This window comes from Haliaeetus albicilla, chromosome 23, assembly GCF_947461875.1.
Source record: "Haliaeetus albicilla chromosome 23, bHalAlb1.1, whole genome shotgun sequence".
In the NCBI taxonomy this organism is placed as follows: domain Eukaryota; kingdom Metazoa; phylum Chordata; class Aves; order Accipitriformes; family Accipitridae; genus Haliaeetus; species Haliaeetus albicilla.
Genome location: NC_091505.1, coordinates 4,236,977 through 4,254,738, shown reverse-complemented (window position 1 = coordinate 4,254,738; position 17,762 = coordinate 4,236,977). Strand labels below are relative to the sequence as shown.

At 44.5% G+C, this 17,762-nt stretch overlaps 1 protein-coding gene across 6 annotated transcripts in view; it reads left to right on the top strand.

Moving 5' to 3' along the window:
• PAK3 (p21 (RAC1) activated kinase 3) overlaps nt 1–17,762 on the top strand; it is a 145,005-nt gene that overhangs the window by 90,650 nt on the left and 36,593 nt on the right. For all 6 annotated transcript variants that reach the window (XM_069810958.1, XM_069810961.1, XM_069810959.1 and 3 more), the window contains one exon: nt 15,876–16,072. In XM_069810958.1, the coding sequence (XP_069667059.1) occupies nt 15,898–16,072 (175 nt within the window). In that variant the 5' untranslated portion in view covers nt 15,876–15,897. The remainder of the gene's footprint in view (nt 1–15,875; nt 16,073–17,762) is intronic.

The window sequence follows — 17,762 nt, the reverse complement described above, 5'->3', positions numbered from 1 at the left end:
CTGGGATGTCCTTGCTCCTGGATGTCACCACCTTTTGGAGGCGTTGTTTCGTCCTGTGCAGGGCCCAGTGTTCTTAGCCGTGGTGGTTGCAGACTTTATGCAGGAGGCTATGGACAAGTGCAGAGGGATTGTGAGCAGTTCCCTGGACCCCTGTATTTTTTCATTGAGGTCATAAGAGGACAGTGAATTGTTTTGCTGTTGTCATGTGGAGTCAGGCAAGAAGGAGTAGTAGAGCACTAGTCTGGAGCAGAATATTATCTTTATCTTTTTGAGCAGTGAGGCGTTAATTGCTGAATCCCTGTTTTAGCAGTTTAAAAATACCAGACCATTGTGGTAGCTGAGAAAACAACAGATTTACTGTGTGGATCTCGTTTTGCTTTCTGTATATAGGTGTCATTTCTCCCCTGACCTATTTAAGAATAACATTTTTATGTTTGGTCTCCTAGTCTTCCCATCCTGATGCTCTGAAGCCAGGGTCTAGCTGGCAACTGGAAATAAGTGCATGCAGCAACTGCTCCATTTCCCCCTCTGACTGCTCCAGATCCATAATACCCCCAAGGTAGATATGCCATTACGCACGATAAGATCACTAACGTAGCAGGTGAATATTAGATATATGAAGCTAGTCAGCTGTAAATAAAAGGCCTGGCAAAGAATAAAAGGCAAAACGTTGTCCCTGAGGAAGTAAATGGGGATATGAATGCCTTCCTGCCCTACTGCCCTAAAGAGATGATGCAGAATCTGGAACGCATCCACCTCCCGGGTGAAAGGCATGTGGCAGCCTGGGCTTCGCCCTTTCCTTACCTGGAGGCAGGAGCTGTGTCCTTCCAAACATGCCATAATGTCTCGGGAAGATCAGTACGGCAAATCTTCTCATGTGATGTTGGTCTCTGTCTCTGCTTGTGGCATTTGGAAGTACCTCCCATGCTCTCCCAGTTAGAGGTCTTTGTCTTCAGCCCCAGTAGCAGAGCTGGAGACATCCAGAGGACTCCCTGTTCTTTATTTTTCCTTCTTGGCGTGTGGTTCACCTCCCAACTCTGCCTGGCAATCCTGGGGTGGCCTTGAGTTAAGTCCTTTAAATGTCAGATTCATCCTTTTCCTCTGTCACAGGGGTTTAGTGTTGTTTACAGCAAGTTTCTCAGCTCGCAGACTAAGGATGCAAAAGCAAAATGAGCTAAAAAGTGACTGGAAGGAGCTAGAAAATGGCAACTGTCGATAATTTTCAATTACTGGCATTATACTGCTGCTTCCTCATCTCTCCCACAGTTGCCTGGTGGTTGTTGGCTTGGCCTGCATGTGTCTAGTGGGGCACGGGCCAGTCCTTCAGCAGAGTGGAGCTGTAGTCAGTGCGGTATATACCCTCTCTCTTGCTGGCTTCCTGGAGAACTGCATACGTGTCTCTCAAGGCCAAACCAGCTTTTGGTCTGCCTGTGTGGACAGTTGCAAGCGAAAGGGCCGCAGCCATTTCTTTGGTGAATGCTGTTAGCGTGGGTTGGAATGGTGCTAGGCTGGAGAGGGTTCAGCTGGTCATGTTTATCATGGCATGTGTTCTGTGAGTATGTCACACAGAGAATAGGAGGAGCAGAGAAAGCACCAACACCTGCAGAGAATATGAGGAGCACGGAAACTGGTCCTTTTTTTCTTCCTCCACCCCCCCCTTCTTCCAAACCTTGTTTGATTCTTTTTCTTCTGTAAACAAAATTAAAAACATAATAGGCAAGATGCCAAGTGGATTATTAAAAGCAGTCTTAATGCACCAGCTGGAGTTCAGTAGGAGTTTAGGGTGCCCAAAAAATGTGAACTCAAGGACTTTCTTTATAGACAGAATTTTTATTACAGAACTCCAAGCAAGAAGAGGCTTCCTTTGTTACTGTTTTCGTGGTAAGAGAGAGAATAGTGATGAGAACAAGCTTCCATCTGCCAAACCCTGTGACTGGTGAATGCTCTGCCCAGATAGCTGGTTTTTAGCCTGGGTATAGCTGAGAATCAAAATTCTGCTTGAGAGTGGCCAAATTTAAGCTCCTGTGCTGGTGGTTTGTAGTGCTGTCAGCCTTTCCCCTGCTGCGACAGAGCAGACTGTGTGAAACAGACCTCAGGTGTCTGCTTCAGCATGCTCCAAGTCCATTTTAAGATGGTGCAAACGGTGGGATTGGTGGGTGAATGTGCGTTGCTCTGCTGACAGTGGAGATACAGACCGTTGTGTGGTGCTGTGCATTTAAGTTGGAGACAAACCCTGCACCCAAATGCATGTGCACTAGAGAGGCACAAGAAGTGAGGAAGAGAGGATAAAAGGTAGGAGAAATTGGTAAAGAGACTCCCAAGCTGTCCAAGGCCAGTGGAAGAACTGGCATTTCAACCTGCACATCCTGAAACTATGTTGACAGAAGAAAGCGGTGTCTTCCTGCCAGTATGAAGTGATGACATCACCTGTATGTGGTTCCAGATGTACTGGTGTAAGGGAGCTTTGTATCTTTTTCTTCAGAAAGGGGCATGCATGATGTGTAAAATAAGAGACATTTGCATTGATGCAACACCACAGCGTGATTTTTCCTGGGGTTTTTCTCAGGTATAGGTGAAGCATGTGTGATAGCCTGGTACCTTACTAGGCTAGTGTAGATTCAGCTTTAACACATCTTCACCAGAGAAGATGAGAGAAGGGGTGAAATTCTTGTGCTGAGTTGCAACAGTTGTGGTCTTTGAATGCAACGATAGTGTGCTCCCCACCATATAAATACAGGTATTGTTCAAACCCTGTCAGATTAATGTTTCAAGTGTCCAGGTTCTGCTGCACTCTTAACTGTTGCTGTAAGGAGCAAGCCCTGTGTCCTGATTCCGGCTGGGATAGAGTTACTTTTCTTCCAGGTAGCTGGTATAGTGCTGTGTTTTGAATTTAGGATGAGAATAATGTTGATAACACACTGATGTTTCAGTGTAAGCACTGCTCAGCAACAACTAAGACAAGGACTTTTCAGCTTCTCATGCTGCCCTGCCACTGAGGAGGCTGGGGGTGCACAAGAAGCTGGGAGGGGACACCGCCAGGATAGCTGACCCCAACTGGCCAAAGGGATATTCCAGACCATACGATGTCACGCTGAACAATAAAACTGGGGGGAGTTGGTTGGGGGGTGGCAGCCCACTGCTCGGGGACTGGCTGGGCATCGGTCAGTGGGTGGTGAGCAATTGCATTTGTGCATCACTTGTTTTGTATATTCTCTTATCATTATTTTACCTTCCTTCTCTGTCCTATTAAACTGTCTTTATCTCAACCCATGAGTTTTACCTTTTTTCTGATTCTCTCCCCCATCCCACTGGGGGGAAGTGAGCAAAAGGCTGTGTGGTGTTTAGCTGCCTGCCCAGGTTAAACCACAACAGTCCTTTTTGGCACCCAGCGTGGGGTCAAAGGGTTGAGATAACGACAGATCTGACCAGAGAGTGTTAAAACAAATTTGTTATAAGCATTCATTATATTAGTTTAATAGTCTCTGGTCACAATGTTGATGTACTTGTTCTCAGAGTTGTGTTATGTAACACCTTACTTGCTGTGTATGTTCCCTGTTGTGCTGTTTATCATCTCTGGGGGCTGGATTAAGGTTATCATTTTTATGTACTGTGTAACAGTGGCTTATGATATGATAAAATTACTCGTTGTGAGACTAATCTGGTATTTGTACTCAGCATTGCTGTCATCTCTGTACTTTGGGAACCATCTCTCGGAAACTATTAATAATTACACTCTTTACCTTTCTCCTTGGAGAGCCAATCTATGGGGGAGACAAGGGGGGACAATTTCCCTTGCTCTTTCACCTTCCCCTTCTCCTCCAGGCTAGTTACAATAGCTCTTGTGAATTTTGAATATCCTTGAGGTGTTCAAACCAGCATGTTCCTATTGCTGTGTCTCCTGAATGTGTTTCAGGTCTTGTTTAAGGTTAAACAACTATTTAAGAATACCACTGTCCTGGTTTCAGCTGGGATGTAGTTAACTGTCTTCCTGGTAGCTGGTACAGTGCTATGTTTTGAGTTCAGTATGTGAAGAATGTTGATAACACTGATGTTTTCAGTTGTTGCTCAGTAGTGTTTAGACTATAGTCAAGGATTTTTCAGCTTCTCATGCCCAGCCAGGGCACCTGACCCAAACTGGCCAACAGTGTATTCCATACCATGGGACGTCCCATCTAGTTTAGGAACTGGGAAGTGGGGGGCAGGGATTCGCCGCTCGGGGACTGGCTGGGTGTCGGTCGGCGGGTGGTGAGCAATTGCCCTGCGCATCATTTGTACATTCCAATCCTTTATTACTACTGTTGTCATTTTATTAGTGTTATTATTATCATTATTAGTTTCTTCTTTTCTGTTCTATTAAACCGTTCTTATCTCAACCCAGGAGTTTTACTTCTTTTCCCGATTTTCTCCCCCATCCCACTGGATGGGGGGGAGTGAGTGAGCAGCTACGTGGTGCTTAGTTGCTGGCTGGGGTTAAACCACGACAGAGGTTTTGGCAGTTGGGTTATTGAAAGCTCAGGCTTGGTGAGCACCCCGACTGCTGGTGCTGGGCTGGATGTTCAAAGGGAGGGTCTCCTCTACACATCACACAACTGATGCCACGTGGAGTAAGTGGGTCGCACTGATCACACAAAGGGCTCAAATAGGAAACCGCAGTTGCTTAGGAATCTTGGAAGTGATCACAGACTGGCCAGAAGGCAAAGATTTTGGAATATCACCGGAGGAGGAGGTGATGTGTGCTACAGAGGCCCTACTGTATAATAAACTGTCAGAAAATGAGAAGTAGTACGGTCTGTTCACTGATGGGTCCTGCCGTGTTGTGGGAAAGCATCAGAGGTGGAAGGCTGCTGTATGGAGTCCTATATGACAAGTCACAGAAACTGCTGAAGGAGAAGGTGAATCGAAACAGTTTGCAGAGGTGAAAGCCATCCAGCTAGCACTAGATACTGCTGAAAGAGAAAAGTGGCCAGTGCTCTATCTCTGTACTGACGCATGGATGGTGGCAAATGCCCTGTGGGGATGGCTACAGCAATGGAAGCAGAGCAACTGGCAGCGCAAAGGTAAACCCATCTGGGCTGCCGCATTGTGGCAAGATATTGCTGCCCATGAGGAGAAGCTGGTTGTTAAGTACGTCATGTAGATGCTCACGTACCCAAGAGTCGGGCCACTGAAGAACTTCAAAACAACTAGCAGCTGGATCAGGCTGCTAAGATTGAAGTGGCTCAGGTGGATCTGGACTGGCAACATAAGGGTGAGCTATTTACGGCTCGGTGGGCCCATCATACCTCAGGCCATCAGGGAAGAGATGCAACATACAGATGGGCTCCTTCTCAAGGGGTGGACTTGACCATGGACACTATTGCACAGGTTATCCATGAATGTGAAACACGCACTGCAATCGAGCAAGCCAAGCAGTTAAAGCCTCTCTGGTATGGAGGACGATGGGTGAAATATAAATATGGGCTGGCCTGGCAGATTGACTATATCACCCTCCCACAAACCTGCCAAGGCAAGCGCCATGTGCTTACAATGGTGGAAGTAACCACTGGATGGGTGGAAACACATCCCGTGCCCCATGCCACTGCCTGGAACACTATCCTGGGCCTTGAAAAACAAGTCTTATGGCAACACGGCACCCCAGAAAGAATTGAGTCAGACAATGGGACTCATTTCCGAAACCACCTCATAGACACCTGGGCCAAAGAGCGTGGCATTGAGTGGGTATATCACATCCCCTATCATGCACCAGCCTCTGGGAAAACTGAACTGAATTAGCTGCCTTCTGGATTAAACCACAACACCCAGGTTTGGGTTCTCTGCATTGCTTTGGGGCCTTGCCTTTCTCCAGCTAACTAATATAATCACAGCCCTCTGCTTAAGCCACTGCAGAGACACTACTATAAGGCTTCCGAGCGTAAATGCTCTTTTGTACCTGAAAGAGATGGTGTCTGAAGAGCGTAGATCCTTTTACTCTGTGCTCGGGTTGACTGGCCAACTAAGTGAGCCAACAAGCGTTCAGCTTGAACCTGCAAAAAATCCAGCAACATGGGTTACAGAGCCTTACTGTGGCTGAAGGATTACTGCCCGTCAGTTGAGTTGGGGTCAGTGACTGCTCCATTTTAATTGTCAATTAGGAAGCGTTTAAATCACTTGCAGGATGCAAGAAGGAAAGGGCATGGGCAGGCTTTGTTGCCACACTCAGAGGACTCATTAAGTCACAGCAAGTGGATTGCTTATAACTGTATCTTCATATGTAGCTTGCAGTAAGGGCTGGCTTCTCATACCTCATCTTGGACACTGCTTCAGGATTGACTTCAAGTTGCTAACTCACATTAGAACTCAAATAATTTGTCTTGGCTATTTTAATCCAAATTAAGGTAATGAAATTTTTATTGCTGCAGATGCAACGTTGGTGTGTCCAGTAAGCAGCTTTTCTTGGTTTACGTTTGAGTCCTCCTAGAGAACAAAAGTGAACCTGTGGCTTAAGCTCTGAACTAGGAATAATAAAGTCCATATGGAGAATTATTTCAGTCTATCAACAATCCTTTCAATCCACACTTCATTTCACACGGATGCTTTCATGTGTAGACAAGGGCAAGGGATGCAGTCCTGTGGAATGTGGGATATTTGATAGGCACAGTTGATTTTGAGACATCCTTTTCTGTTTTATGGAGCCCTTCAGCTGTGTAAATAAAAAGCAAAAGAGGGAGTGGTAAGATTCTTGGGTTTTCCTCTTGCATATGAATGCCTTTTCTTTACTTTTTTCTGTACTTTTTCATTATTTCCCGTTACATTAAAAGAAAAAAAAAAAGGCTGTGGCCCCATGGAGGTAGTTCTGGGAACTTCCGCCTCATTTTGGTGTCCTTCCCTTTTTCCTCTTTCAGCTCCTTCTGGAGCGTCCATTGCTCTGGCAGTCTAAGCATGTCTCCAGATTCAATGGCTTAGAGTACAACCTTTCTGTTTCAAACCATGATTCAAAAAAAATTGCAAAAATACCCATGTAGCTGTCTGGGGTTGGGTGCGAGTGGGTGGAGGAGCTGGTGGCTCTTCCCAAGGCAGCCAGGAGGGTGGAAGCTCTCCGCTTGCTTCCTCTGGGTGGCAGAAGTGTCCTAGTGACCCAGCTAGCTTTTCTGTATCATCAGGGTTTGATATGTCCATACCTTTGTCATATGAAGTTAAGTCACTTTTCTTATCAAAAATAGTTACCTGAAAGTGTGTTTCTTAATGATTTAAAATCCATATACCGTCAACGCTTTTAAAATAATAATGACCAAGAAGCTGCCTGGCGTAGGGTTATCACAGGCGCTTTCCTGGCAGCCAGGCTTTGAACATGCACTTACTACCCGTACTCCCCCTTTCTGCGTTTCATTTGCTTGTTTCTGTTACATGACTCTGTGAGTTAGGTGGTTTTGCAACCACTTTGCAGGCCATCTTCTGATGCTGTGATGCTGCGAGGTGCTCACTTAATGTAACCCATAGGAATATACTTCATTTCCTTGCTGTGCTGTTAGGAGGTTTAATTACTGAATGCCTGGACAAGGTTCCAAGCGGAAAGCTGTTTCACTGCCCCACACCCTCTATACACACACTTCTTCCCCTCCCAGGTCATGTAACCATCCCAAAGCTCAAGTGGTTTAGCGAGCGGCCAGGATCCCGGCATGAGCGCAGTTTGAACGGATTGCTTTTGTTTTGATGTGATTAAAAAACACCCACAAAGAAAATATATTGGCCTAGGGGTGTGCTCTAGGGCTCAGCCCTGTCCCAGCAGGGTGGAAAGGGACTCTTACTCTATCCCGTTTTTCTTTCATGGTGTCTTGCAGCTACGCTGAAGTCTCAGTGTCCTTGTTCATGTTATCTCATACGTAAAGCACTGGTTAAGCACAGCCCTTAAATATACACAAACATTGCTGTCTTTAATGATGCGACAATAATCCCATGTTTTGCTCTTTGGGACCACAGCCTGAAGAGCCATGACTTTGTACAAAGAAGGAAGGTGAGAGGAGCTCTCTTAAAACCTGGGCGAGTCCCAATACTTGCAGCACTTGGAAGAGTGAACGTGCTGTGAAGCTTTTGTAGTGGGAGTGGGTACTGGGTATTGGGAGTCTGCGGAGCAGCAGCAAGTTTCCACCACGTGGGAAGAAGCGCTTAAAGCGGGTGGGCTGAAGGGTGTTGTGAGATGGAAGTCAGATGCATTTCGTAAAGTGTTGCCTGTGGTTGCATTGGCAGTTTGCAGAGAAAGAGTTGAAAGAGTTGTGGAAAGAAATGTAGTTAGATAGGTAGACTAAGCGTTTGAAGAGGAGAGAGCCTTGAAAGCCATTTACTGAAAAATGCTGTCAAATATAAATTAAGCAAGGGGGGGGGAGGGAAATGTTTGCAGTTACTTTCTTCAGTTGTGACAAGCTCTACTGCTTCAGTCCATTCCCAGCTCTTTGCAATTTAACTGGGTGACTCTTGAGGTCCAGACAAAGGCCATCGTAATTTACATTTGAAGAAATATTTAGTCAAAACTATTACATTTATAGCTACAGCATTCACATCCCTTTTGTATTCATTTTTTGACATTATTGCTGCAAATGCACTGTCAAGAATGAATTTTAAACCAGTATTAGTAAGTCATTTAGTAAAACTCTTAATCCTGCAATTCCTAGCAGAAGCTTGTTTATCCCACCTCAGAAAACAAACAGTTGCAAGTCATTGTGACCCCGGGTAGTTTTGCTTGGATACAACCTGAATTCAAAATATCCCCTCCACACAGGGAGCTGTGTATGAACAGCTAGTTCAGAGGCCAAAAGTTACTTGTAGCAACTTTCAGAGGGTAACTTCTGAATAAATGAATATATTGGAGGAAATCATAAGCTGCTTACTGGGTGTTTGCAAACAGAAACAGAGAGTACATTCATCAAAGAAATTACTCGGTTTGAATAATTTGTACAGCTCAAAGCATGTTTACCTGCCTGTGAGGGGAATGGGGAGGCTTAATTGGCAAATGTTGGTATTGTGCTTTGAGACAGTTGTATGAAAGGCGGTATGAAAGTGAAGCGTTACTGTTACAGTTTCTACATTCTAATTCCTTCTGTAGTTTGTGTGAATGCTGCCTTTTTTCAGGGCTGTGTAAAGAAGGGACGCATCGGTTGTTCTGCAACACGTGCGTGGGGGGGAGCTCCCCGAAAGACGTCTTCACTCCCAAAGGCACCCAGGCACCCTGCCTGCGTCCATCCTGCCTGCAGAGCCGGCCCCACACACCCACCTCCCGTCTGCAGGCACCCAGGGCTGGAAGCAGACTGCCTTGGGGACGTTATGGGCCCCGAGTGCCCAGAAGGACTTGCGTCTGCTTTAGCTGATGCTGAATATGGCCCTTTTTTATCAAAAAGGTGTCAGTATTATATTTTAACTTAAACAAGTTTTGCAGAGAAGACAGTAAACGTCTTTCATGTAACAGTGAAACAGTGACTGCATCCATTCTGTACAACTAACCGTCTGCTCTTTCAAATGAACTTTAAGAAAAGTGCAACATGCAGATGTAGAAAAGGAGGTACAGTTCTTCAGCAACTGGGCTGGGAAGTACTGTATAAATGCTTTCAGATAGTACTTAACAGAGTGTCTCAGTACTCACTATCTAGAGAGAATCCTTCTCAGTTACATCACCATTGATTTCTGGGAAATGGGTGAGTATCACTGAGAGCAGAATTTGGCCCATATAAGTGAGTAATAAAATATCTTTTTGCAGGAAGTATATTTATAAACAAAGAGTGAGCATTGCATCTTCAAGTTACATTTGCAAAGCTACTGCCTCAAAATTGGCGTGGCTCCTTCCAGTCAAGGGATCTTAGAAGCAGTTTTGCTGCATCACAAGCTGCAATAGTATCTCTGAGGCTTTGAAAATGAACACCAGTGTCTCCGCAAACAGGATACTCTTTGTGAGTTTTAATTGGAACCAGTCATGTCTGAATGCTACAGACTTTGAAATAACGTGACTAACCTAAGAAAGCTATTTAAGATCTATCTACAAACAGTATTCCCCAGATACACAGGGGTGAAGAGCTTACTGGGATAAAGGCCCAGCATGAGCTTGTGCTCTGAACTTGAACTGAATTGAACCAATTTTTTGTGTGTGTGTTGTTTTGAAGACATTTGGGTGCTTCAAATATCTTCCTTCCTCTCCTCTCCCCAGCTTGGCAAGAACTAGATGCAAAAATATTATAAGACAGGCTTTTGCAAAGGGGGAATTGAGTCATGGAGAAGCTGAACACCATATATTTAAAGGCAATGTTTGTCGTTACACTTAACAAAACTGGTGATTGGAAGAGGTGAGGGGGAAGGGAAAGGATGTTGGATCATCTTGTATAACCCTGTAATAGTTGTGTAGAAGCAACTGACCTGGCTGAGAATTTAATTTCAGCTTTTGCCACTTGGCTGTGAAGCCCTAGCTAACATACTCAAATACACTTTTGTATTTTGGTACAACAGTCTGTGTCTTTAAATGCTTCCTTAAAGCCAGTGGGCGTTGAAAGGAATTTTCTCTGGAAGTAGGTAGTTACTGGTTATCTTGGTGCGGTCTTGATTGCACGCATGCTATGCTACATCTTACAAATTTCTGTTAAAAGGATTACCAGCATTGCCTTGGTTGCACTAATGGGGTCTTTGAGGACTGAGATGAGGAAAATCCTGTTGATTGTGCACTCTGTCCTCTTGGTGAGCACAGGCTGGCCTCTTCCAAAAGCTGTCCCTGCTGACAACCTGGGTGGCTCTTGCAGCTCTGGTGTGGGATCGTAGAGTGCTCTGGTAGCTGTGGTGTAGCAGCGCTCAGAAGCTGGGCACAGTGTTTCACAGGTCTGCGTTCCGGGTTTACCAGGATCTCCTCTCTGCTGCAGAATGTGGAATATTAGCTCAGAGATCCTGGGACTGCTGCCTCCCCTTCAGTCGGGGTCCTGTGGATTTTGCGGTCCTTTGGGCATGGAGTATGTTACTTCAGCCTTGTTCTCCTGGAATTTGCAGTTCTGATACAGGTGGGAATTGGAGGGGGTTTTTGTCTTGTTGAAGGGTTTGCTTTCAATAGCTTCTCTGGGAGAAGGTCTTCAGTGGATTATGTGCTCCTTGGAAGTACTGCATAGAAACTTAGTCAACGTGAAGTCAGAGACTTGGGAATTCATCTTGCACCTAAGAAATGGAAGTTTTGTGACATTTCTGTCCAAGGAAGAATGCAGTCACCAATACCTTGCATGTCGAGTTGAGACAGCGTTACAGGGAGCAAGGTTGCCTGGGAGCCTGCCAGGAGGCATAGCGAAAACTCATGAAGCCGTGTGTTTTGAGTGGAGAGACTTGTGTCTGTGTGAACAAGAGGTGTATGAAGGGGATGAGGTAGCAGAGATTATTTCTGGGAGGCAGGAACTGGTGCTGCTGCAACACTTAAGGATTCTTAATAAGGCAGTAGTTATCATTTCTGGGCATGGAAAAAGGGTACAAACCTCAACTTATAATCAGGAGGCTGAATGCACTGTTTTGCCAAGAGTTTCCTAAGAGTGCTTCGTTGCGTGCTTGCTGGTTTGTCAGATGATGAGAGCGGTGAACACATTTTGTTTTGAAAGGTAATCTCCAAAGAATGAAATTCTCAGTGAACCTCACATTTGTAAGAAATCAAGATAATTAGCTTTTAGAATAGAACAGAATATTTCAGTTGGAAGGGACCTACAACAATCATCTAGTCCAACTGCCTGACTACTCCAGGACTGACCAAAAGTTAATGCATGTTTTTAAGGGTGTTGTCCAAATGCCTCTTAAACACTGACAGGTTTGGGGCATCGACCACTTCTCTAGGAAGCCTGTTCAGTGTTTGACTACCTTCTCTGTAAAGAAATGCTTCCTAATGTCCAGCCTTTTGACTTTCCAATCTTATCAATATCGTTTTATTTTTAAAAAAACACAACCCAAACCAACAAAACCCTAAAAAAAAAAAAAAAAAGGAACGAAAAAGGAGAGAGAACACCAGAATTTGACTGTTTGACTGAATATGTGGACATGGCGTAATCATTTCTGATAGACAGAAGGTGGTTTTGGATGGGGTCGTCCTATGCAGAACAAGACTAGCAGGATCAAGGACTTGTTATTAGGACAGGAAAACCTGGCCTCAGGATGGAGTTTAACTTGGGCTATCATGCTGTTGACACTTCTCTGCAATGTAAACCTGAGAAGTTTCTGAACTGAATACGTCTTGTTGGCCCTCCATTCTTTACAAGTTTTCTCTGAGTTAAGGTTGGAGCAAGTAAGTACAAAACACTTAAAATCTGAAGTCTCATGTGATAGTGAATGTTCTTTTGTCATGATGCAGTGGTACATGGAAATTCTCAGAATGAATGGAAGAGCAGATGGGCTCTGATCAGGAAAACCATAAATTATAAGTCTCTTGGTGTGTATTGCCTTGTGGTTTGCTTTAGTTTTCATCTAGACCAGCTTTAGAAAGTTAATATCATCCGTTAAACATTTTAGGCTATCTTCCCTCCTCTTTTTTTTTTTTTTTTCCCCCCCCTGGTTTAGAAGTGAATAAAAGAGCTTTGTACAGTTCTTGAAACCGAGCCTGAAACAGCTCTGAACAAAATATAGTGTTCCTTTCAAAATCTTGGAAATAATTACATCATAGGCAAATTGGGCCAGAAACCGTTAATAGTATTCTTTGTGGAATGAAATCCCATGGGAGGACCTATTTCAGCAAACTGGCATTGTTTACAAATAGATACAGTGACAGATACAGTTGTCCCATTCTAAGGGACAGCTGAAACTTTGTGCCCTGTAATGGACTTCACAGAGTAACCGTCTTGCTTTTGATAACAAGCTGAAAACGTGCCTTGGTGCTTCTGTGGTCAGCCTCACGCCAGTGATCTCAGGGAGTGAAGGCTGTCTTTGGCACTGGAAAAGTATTTGTAGGTGGGTTAAAGTGAGAATAAAAGCCTCTGTTGCTGTAAACTCCTAGTCTATGAGAATTGCTGGAGGGACAGCGAGCCATGTCCAGATGTCTCTGTCGGGCTTCATAAGCTGGGAACTCCCATGTGCTTCCCTGTGCAGAACTACCTGGGCATCGTGCACTTTGCCTTCACCAGCATAAGACGCATCGCACGTGTAGTTCTCCGTATTACCTTACAGTAGTTTTCATTGCAGGCTTCCCCCCCCCCCCATTACTGGAAAACCTGCATTTCAGCATAGAAATCACAAAGATTAGTAATGTTAACTGTTTGACCTAAATCTACAAAAGCATTTAGTTCTCTAGGTAAATAGGCTAGTCTGTACTTGACAGTTAGATCAGCACAAGCCCTAGCCTGGGCTATTTCTTGGTGATACAAGCATGTTATTGCCTACATACGTGCTTCTGTAGGAGAGTGGGCCATGTTCCTCCATCGCCAGAGCAAGTCTCCCACTAGATCTCTACCTGGACTGCTGGGCTGTGTTGGCAGAGCACTCTTGTGGGGACTGGGCACGTGCTGGGGAAGGCGGTTTTCTGTGAAGGATGACTTCTGTGCTTTCCCAGGTGGTGTGTTCCAAATGACAAAAACATCCTTCTGTCTGACAGCTGCCTCCAATACATGACTTCATTAGTTAAGAATGCGTGATCTTTTCCACGCTTCTAGGCCTAAAGGCAAAGCTACAGGGAACAACACCTGGTCAGTGGGTGCCTGTGGTTCAGTATTACCTGTGCAGTATACAGGTGGAGATGAGCAACTCCATGGTGTAGGGAAGGTCTAGCAGTTCACGTAGGGCTTGAGCCTGTGAGTAGACATCCTCTTTGGCCGGTGAACACCATATTGATCTACCAGCAGAGCAATTGTTTGAGCTGTCCCTAATTTGCTGCAGGCAAAATAAGCCAGAATAGCTCAGATCACTAATTTAACACAAGCTAGCTGACGAAGTCAGCTGGGAAGGGTGCTCATACAAACTGCTCCCCTGATGGAGGTGAGCAACTGGGGTCAGTAACATCTTTAAGTGCATGTTTGTGAATCAGGATCTCCAGGATCCCTGCTTCGTGATGTATGTAGTAGGAAGAGGGCTGGGACCAGCTGTTGCTAGGGTTTTCTACTCTGTGACCCCAGGATGGGTCCCTGGGATCCCTTGGGGATCCAGGTGTTCAGGAGCCCCACTTTGTGGACTCAGGGACCAGTGCAAACCAGAAATGTGATGGTATATGTCATTTATTGTTCTTGTCACTGAGCAGATGCTTTGAATCTGAGATCTGGCATTCTGGGATCTCATGTAGACGAAATTAAACATGTAAGTCAAGTAATAAAAAAAAAAAGTGATTGTTTTATGTGTGGTAATTTGAAAATGGTAACAAAGGCTAAAATGCCCATGTCATGAAAAACAGTCTCGTCTATAAATGTTTCAGCTGGTCATTTAGTTTTTACGTGGAAGGTATTGTCAGTTAAGGCAATGTGGATTTGATTATCCCCTATTAATATATCAGCTGGAAATCCTGGTGAAATTCCAGCTATATCAAAATAAATGCAATTGTTGAAAACCTTAACCTCAGTTCTTAGAAAAAAACAACCAAACAACCCCAAAACCCCTCATCCATGGCAGCTTTACCTGTCCAAAGTGAGAACAGCAATGCTATTACCAGTTAAGCTTCAGGACCTCTTTGTGTAAGTGACAGTCACCATGTTTGGCTGATACCTCTGAAAAAACCCTGTGATTTCCACAGCTGAAAAACGTAAGTTGCTTTAATTTTAAATTTAACAGAGTAGCTGATGACTGCAATAACTTGCGTTATCTGTGAATCAGCACAAGGAGAGATCCATAACACATGCACAGTGGTCTGCGCGTGCCTTCCATAAAAGGAGCCGCATTGATTTAGGGGGTTGGAAGGCAAGGTGCCTGTAGAATTGTAACCTTTAAAAATACGCAGTATAGCCCACATCACATCTGATTTGTCTGAAATCATACTCTATTTTCAGGTCTTAAACCGGTTCATTTTACCAAGCATTGCTTGTTTGTTAAACCAGCTGCTTAATCCAGACTTGAATTTGAATATTTAAGATGCACTAGAAAGATTAGGAATTTGAAAAGTCTTAGCTGCCCTGTGTTTTTCCAACTTAGTAAAGTTTTTTAACAATTTCTGGGTATTTTTTTCCTTAGATCAGTACCCCTGTTCTTAGCGGTCAACAAAAGACTGTACGTGTCCACTCCTTGCTGACGTACCATACTTGGGACTTTATGGTGCTGTTATTCACAGCTGTGCCACAAACAACCCTATGGTAACAGACCTGTGTGGTAGCAGGACAGAAAGACTTAAATTGTTTTCAGGATAGGATAATTTTCCTGCTTAGGTTTTGATTGATTTTAAAGCAAACATATGCTTGTTTTTATGTGCAAGAAAATTTGTAATTGGTACTTCTGAATGAATTTCCTTTGGGAAGATCATTCCTTTTGAAGCCCCATGCTCCCAGGACTAAACGCTCTCCAAACACAGCAGGGAGGGAGCAGAGATCTTAATACTTCCTATGCATATCCCCCCAACATACACCTTGTTTCTTACATCATAAAAGTGGTTCACTACGATACCAGGTAGTTTCAGTAAATCATTTGAATTTTGCTTTGGAAGTCTGGTTTTAGAGGAAAATTTGGATCATAAACAACTACAGAAAAAAAGTTGTAAATAAAAATTTAAAAAGCCTTTAATGGGTTAAAAAAGCTTTATTTTAAAGGTAATACAGTGATTTTTAGGAATTGGCCACTGCATTTCTTTATAGCAACTGGCAGTAACCTTATTCAGAGCAAACTTCTAATAGAGAGGCTTCCTAATTTCACCAGAAGGCTTTTCTTGCCCTCTTTCCTCCCTGGGACACCAGCCTTGGCATCCTTACTTGACAAGCATGCTTTGTGTTCTGCTTTTGCAGGAGGCTGTGAGGGCTGCTGAAGATGTCCGATAGTCTGGATATTGAAGAGAAACCTCCAGCCCCACCATTGAGAATGAACAGCAACAATCGCGATTCTTCAGCACTAAACCACAGTTCAAAACCGCTCCCCATGGCCCCTGAGGAGAAGAACAAGAAAGCCAGGCTTCGCTCCATCTTCCCAGGAGGAGGGGATAAAAGTAAAGTATCAGCAATGCGAATGAGTGGCTACATCTCTGTTTGCCTTCTGTTGGTTGTTGGTTGCCGTGTTTACTTTCTGCCACTGTTTTCTTTCTGTTTCAGTTGCAGAACATGGTAAAGTCCTTCTGTTCCAATTACTCTAGTAACATGTTTCAAAAGAGGAGGAGGTGTTCAGTCAGTTACTTTCTTGTCTTTGAAAAGTCAGTAAAACATGCACACATTGTGCCACTTGCCTTTTAAAAACAACTTTATAGTTAAGCTGGGGAATCCTTTCCTTTGGATTTTGCTTTGCATTTGCAGTAAAAACAGAGATGAGGTTGTGTACATTTGAAAATACATTTGCAGAAGTGAGAAAGCAATATGCCTGACACTTTGGGTTTTTTTTTTAATGCACTTACATTCCAGGAACAGGAGCAAGGCTCTTCTTGCTTGTTGCTTTTGCAGTGAGAGTGGACGCAGGATGCCTTGGTTTAAAACCTGCTAGGTGTGGTTACGGCAAGAGAGTCTTTTAAAAATGCAAGAAACAGCATTTCAGTTGCATTCTTTGAAATGCATTTGCAGAAAGGAGTGTGTTTTGAGTTAGTGTATTTACAGAATTAAGGGAAGGGATCTTCTTTTTTTTGTAATGCCATGGGAACTGATGGGCTGCACCCACAAGTGCTAAGGAAGCTGGCTGATGTCACTGCAAGGCCACTCTTGATTATCTTTGAAAGGTTATGGTGACTGGGGGATGTTCCTGATGACTGTAAAAAAGCAAATGTCACTTTTGTCTTTAAGAAGGAGGAGCTGGGGAACTATGGGCCAGTCAGCCTCACCTTGGTCCCTGGGAAGCTAGTGGAGCAAATCCTCCTAGAAACCATTTCCATACAAATGAGGGATAAGAATGTGATCAGGAATAGTCAGCATGGATTTACAAAGGGGAATTCATGCTGAACCATACTGACAGCCTTCTACCATGAGACGGCAGGCTTGGTGGTGAAGGGAGAGCAGTGGGTGTTATTTCTCCTTTAGTACGGTGTTCAACACAGCCTCCCATGGGATCCTCACAGACAAACTGATGAAGTACGGTCTAGATAAGTGGACAACGAGGTGGGCTAAGAACCAGCTGAAATGCTGGTCTCAAAGGGTTGTGATCAGCAGCATGAAATCCAGCTGGACTTCGAGAGGGATTCTGCCTTCATTGTGCATCGCTCTTCCTCCAAGGAGAGCTCAGAACTATAGAACTGTGGTCGTTCCCTCAGAGCTCCAGCTCACCTGCCCCGTTCACGAGTCCCTTCCACAGGTCGTGTGGAACAGCTGAAGGCAGTCTGGTATTCAGAACTCCTCACAGGCAGTAGAAGGCACAGTTTCAGCCCCATTCCTCCCCTCAGTCAGCGGCAGTCTTGACGGCTCCTCTCATGTGAAGGCTGTGACTGGATGGGCCCATTCCTCAGGCAGACCTGGCCGGTTCGCTCTGCAGAGTGCTTCCCAAAACGTCCCCTTCTGGGAACAAAATTAATCTTCAATTGATTCTTTTTAAAGGCCAAAATTAAAGTCTCTCCCAGCTTGTTTAAGTCCTGGAAGGACTTGGGTCGCTTCTCCCCCTGACTGCCAGCAGGATGGTATAACCCCTCTCTGAGGGAACATTTCTTAAGTAGGAGCTGCTGTGTGGAATGCATGCAGAAACGGGGAGATCCAGAAACAACCCCT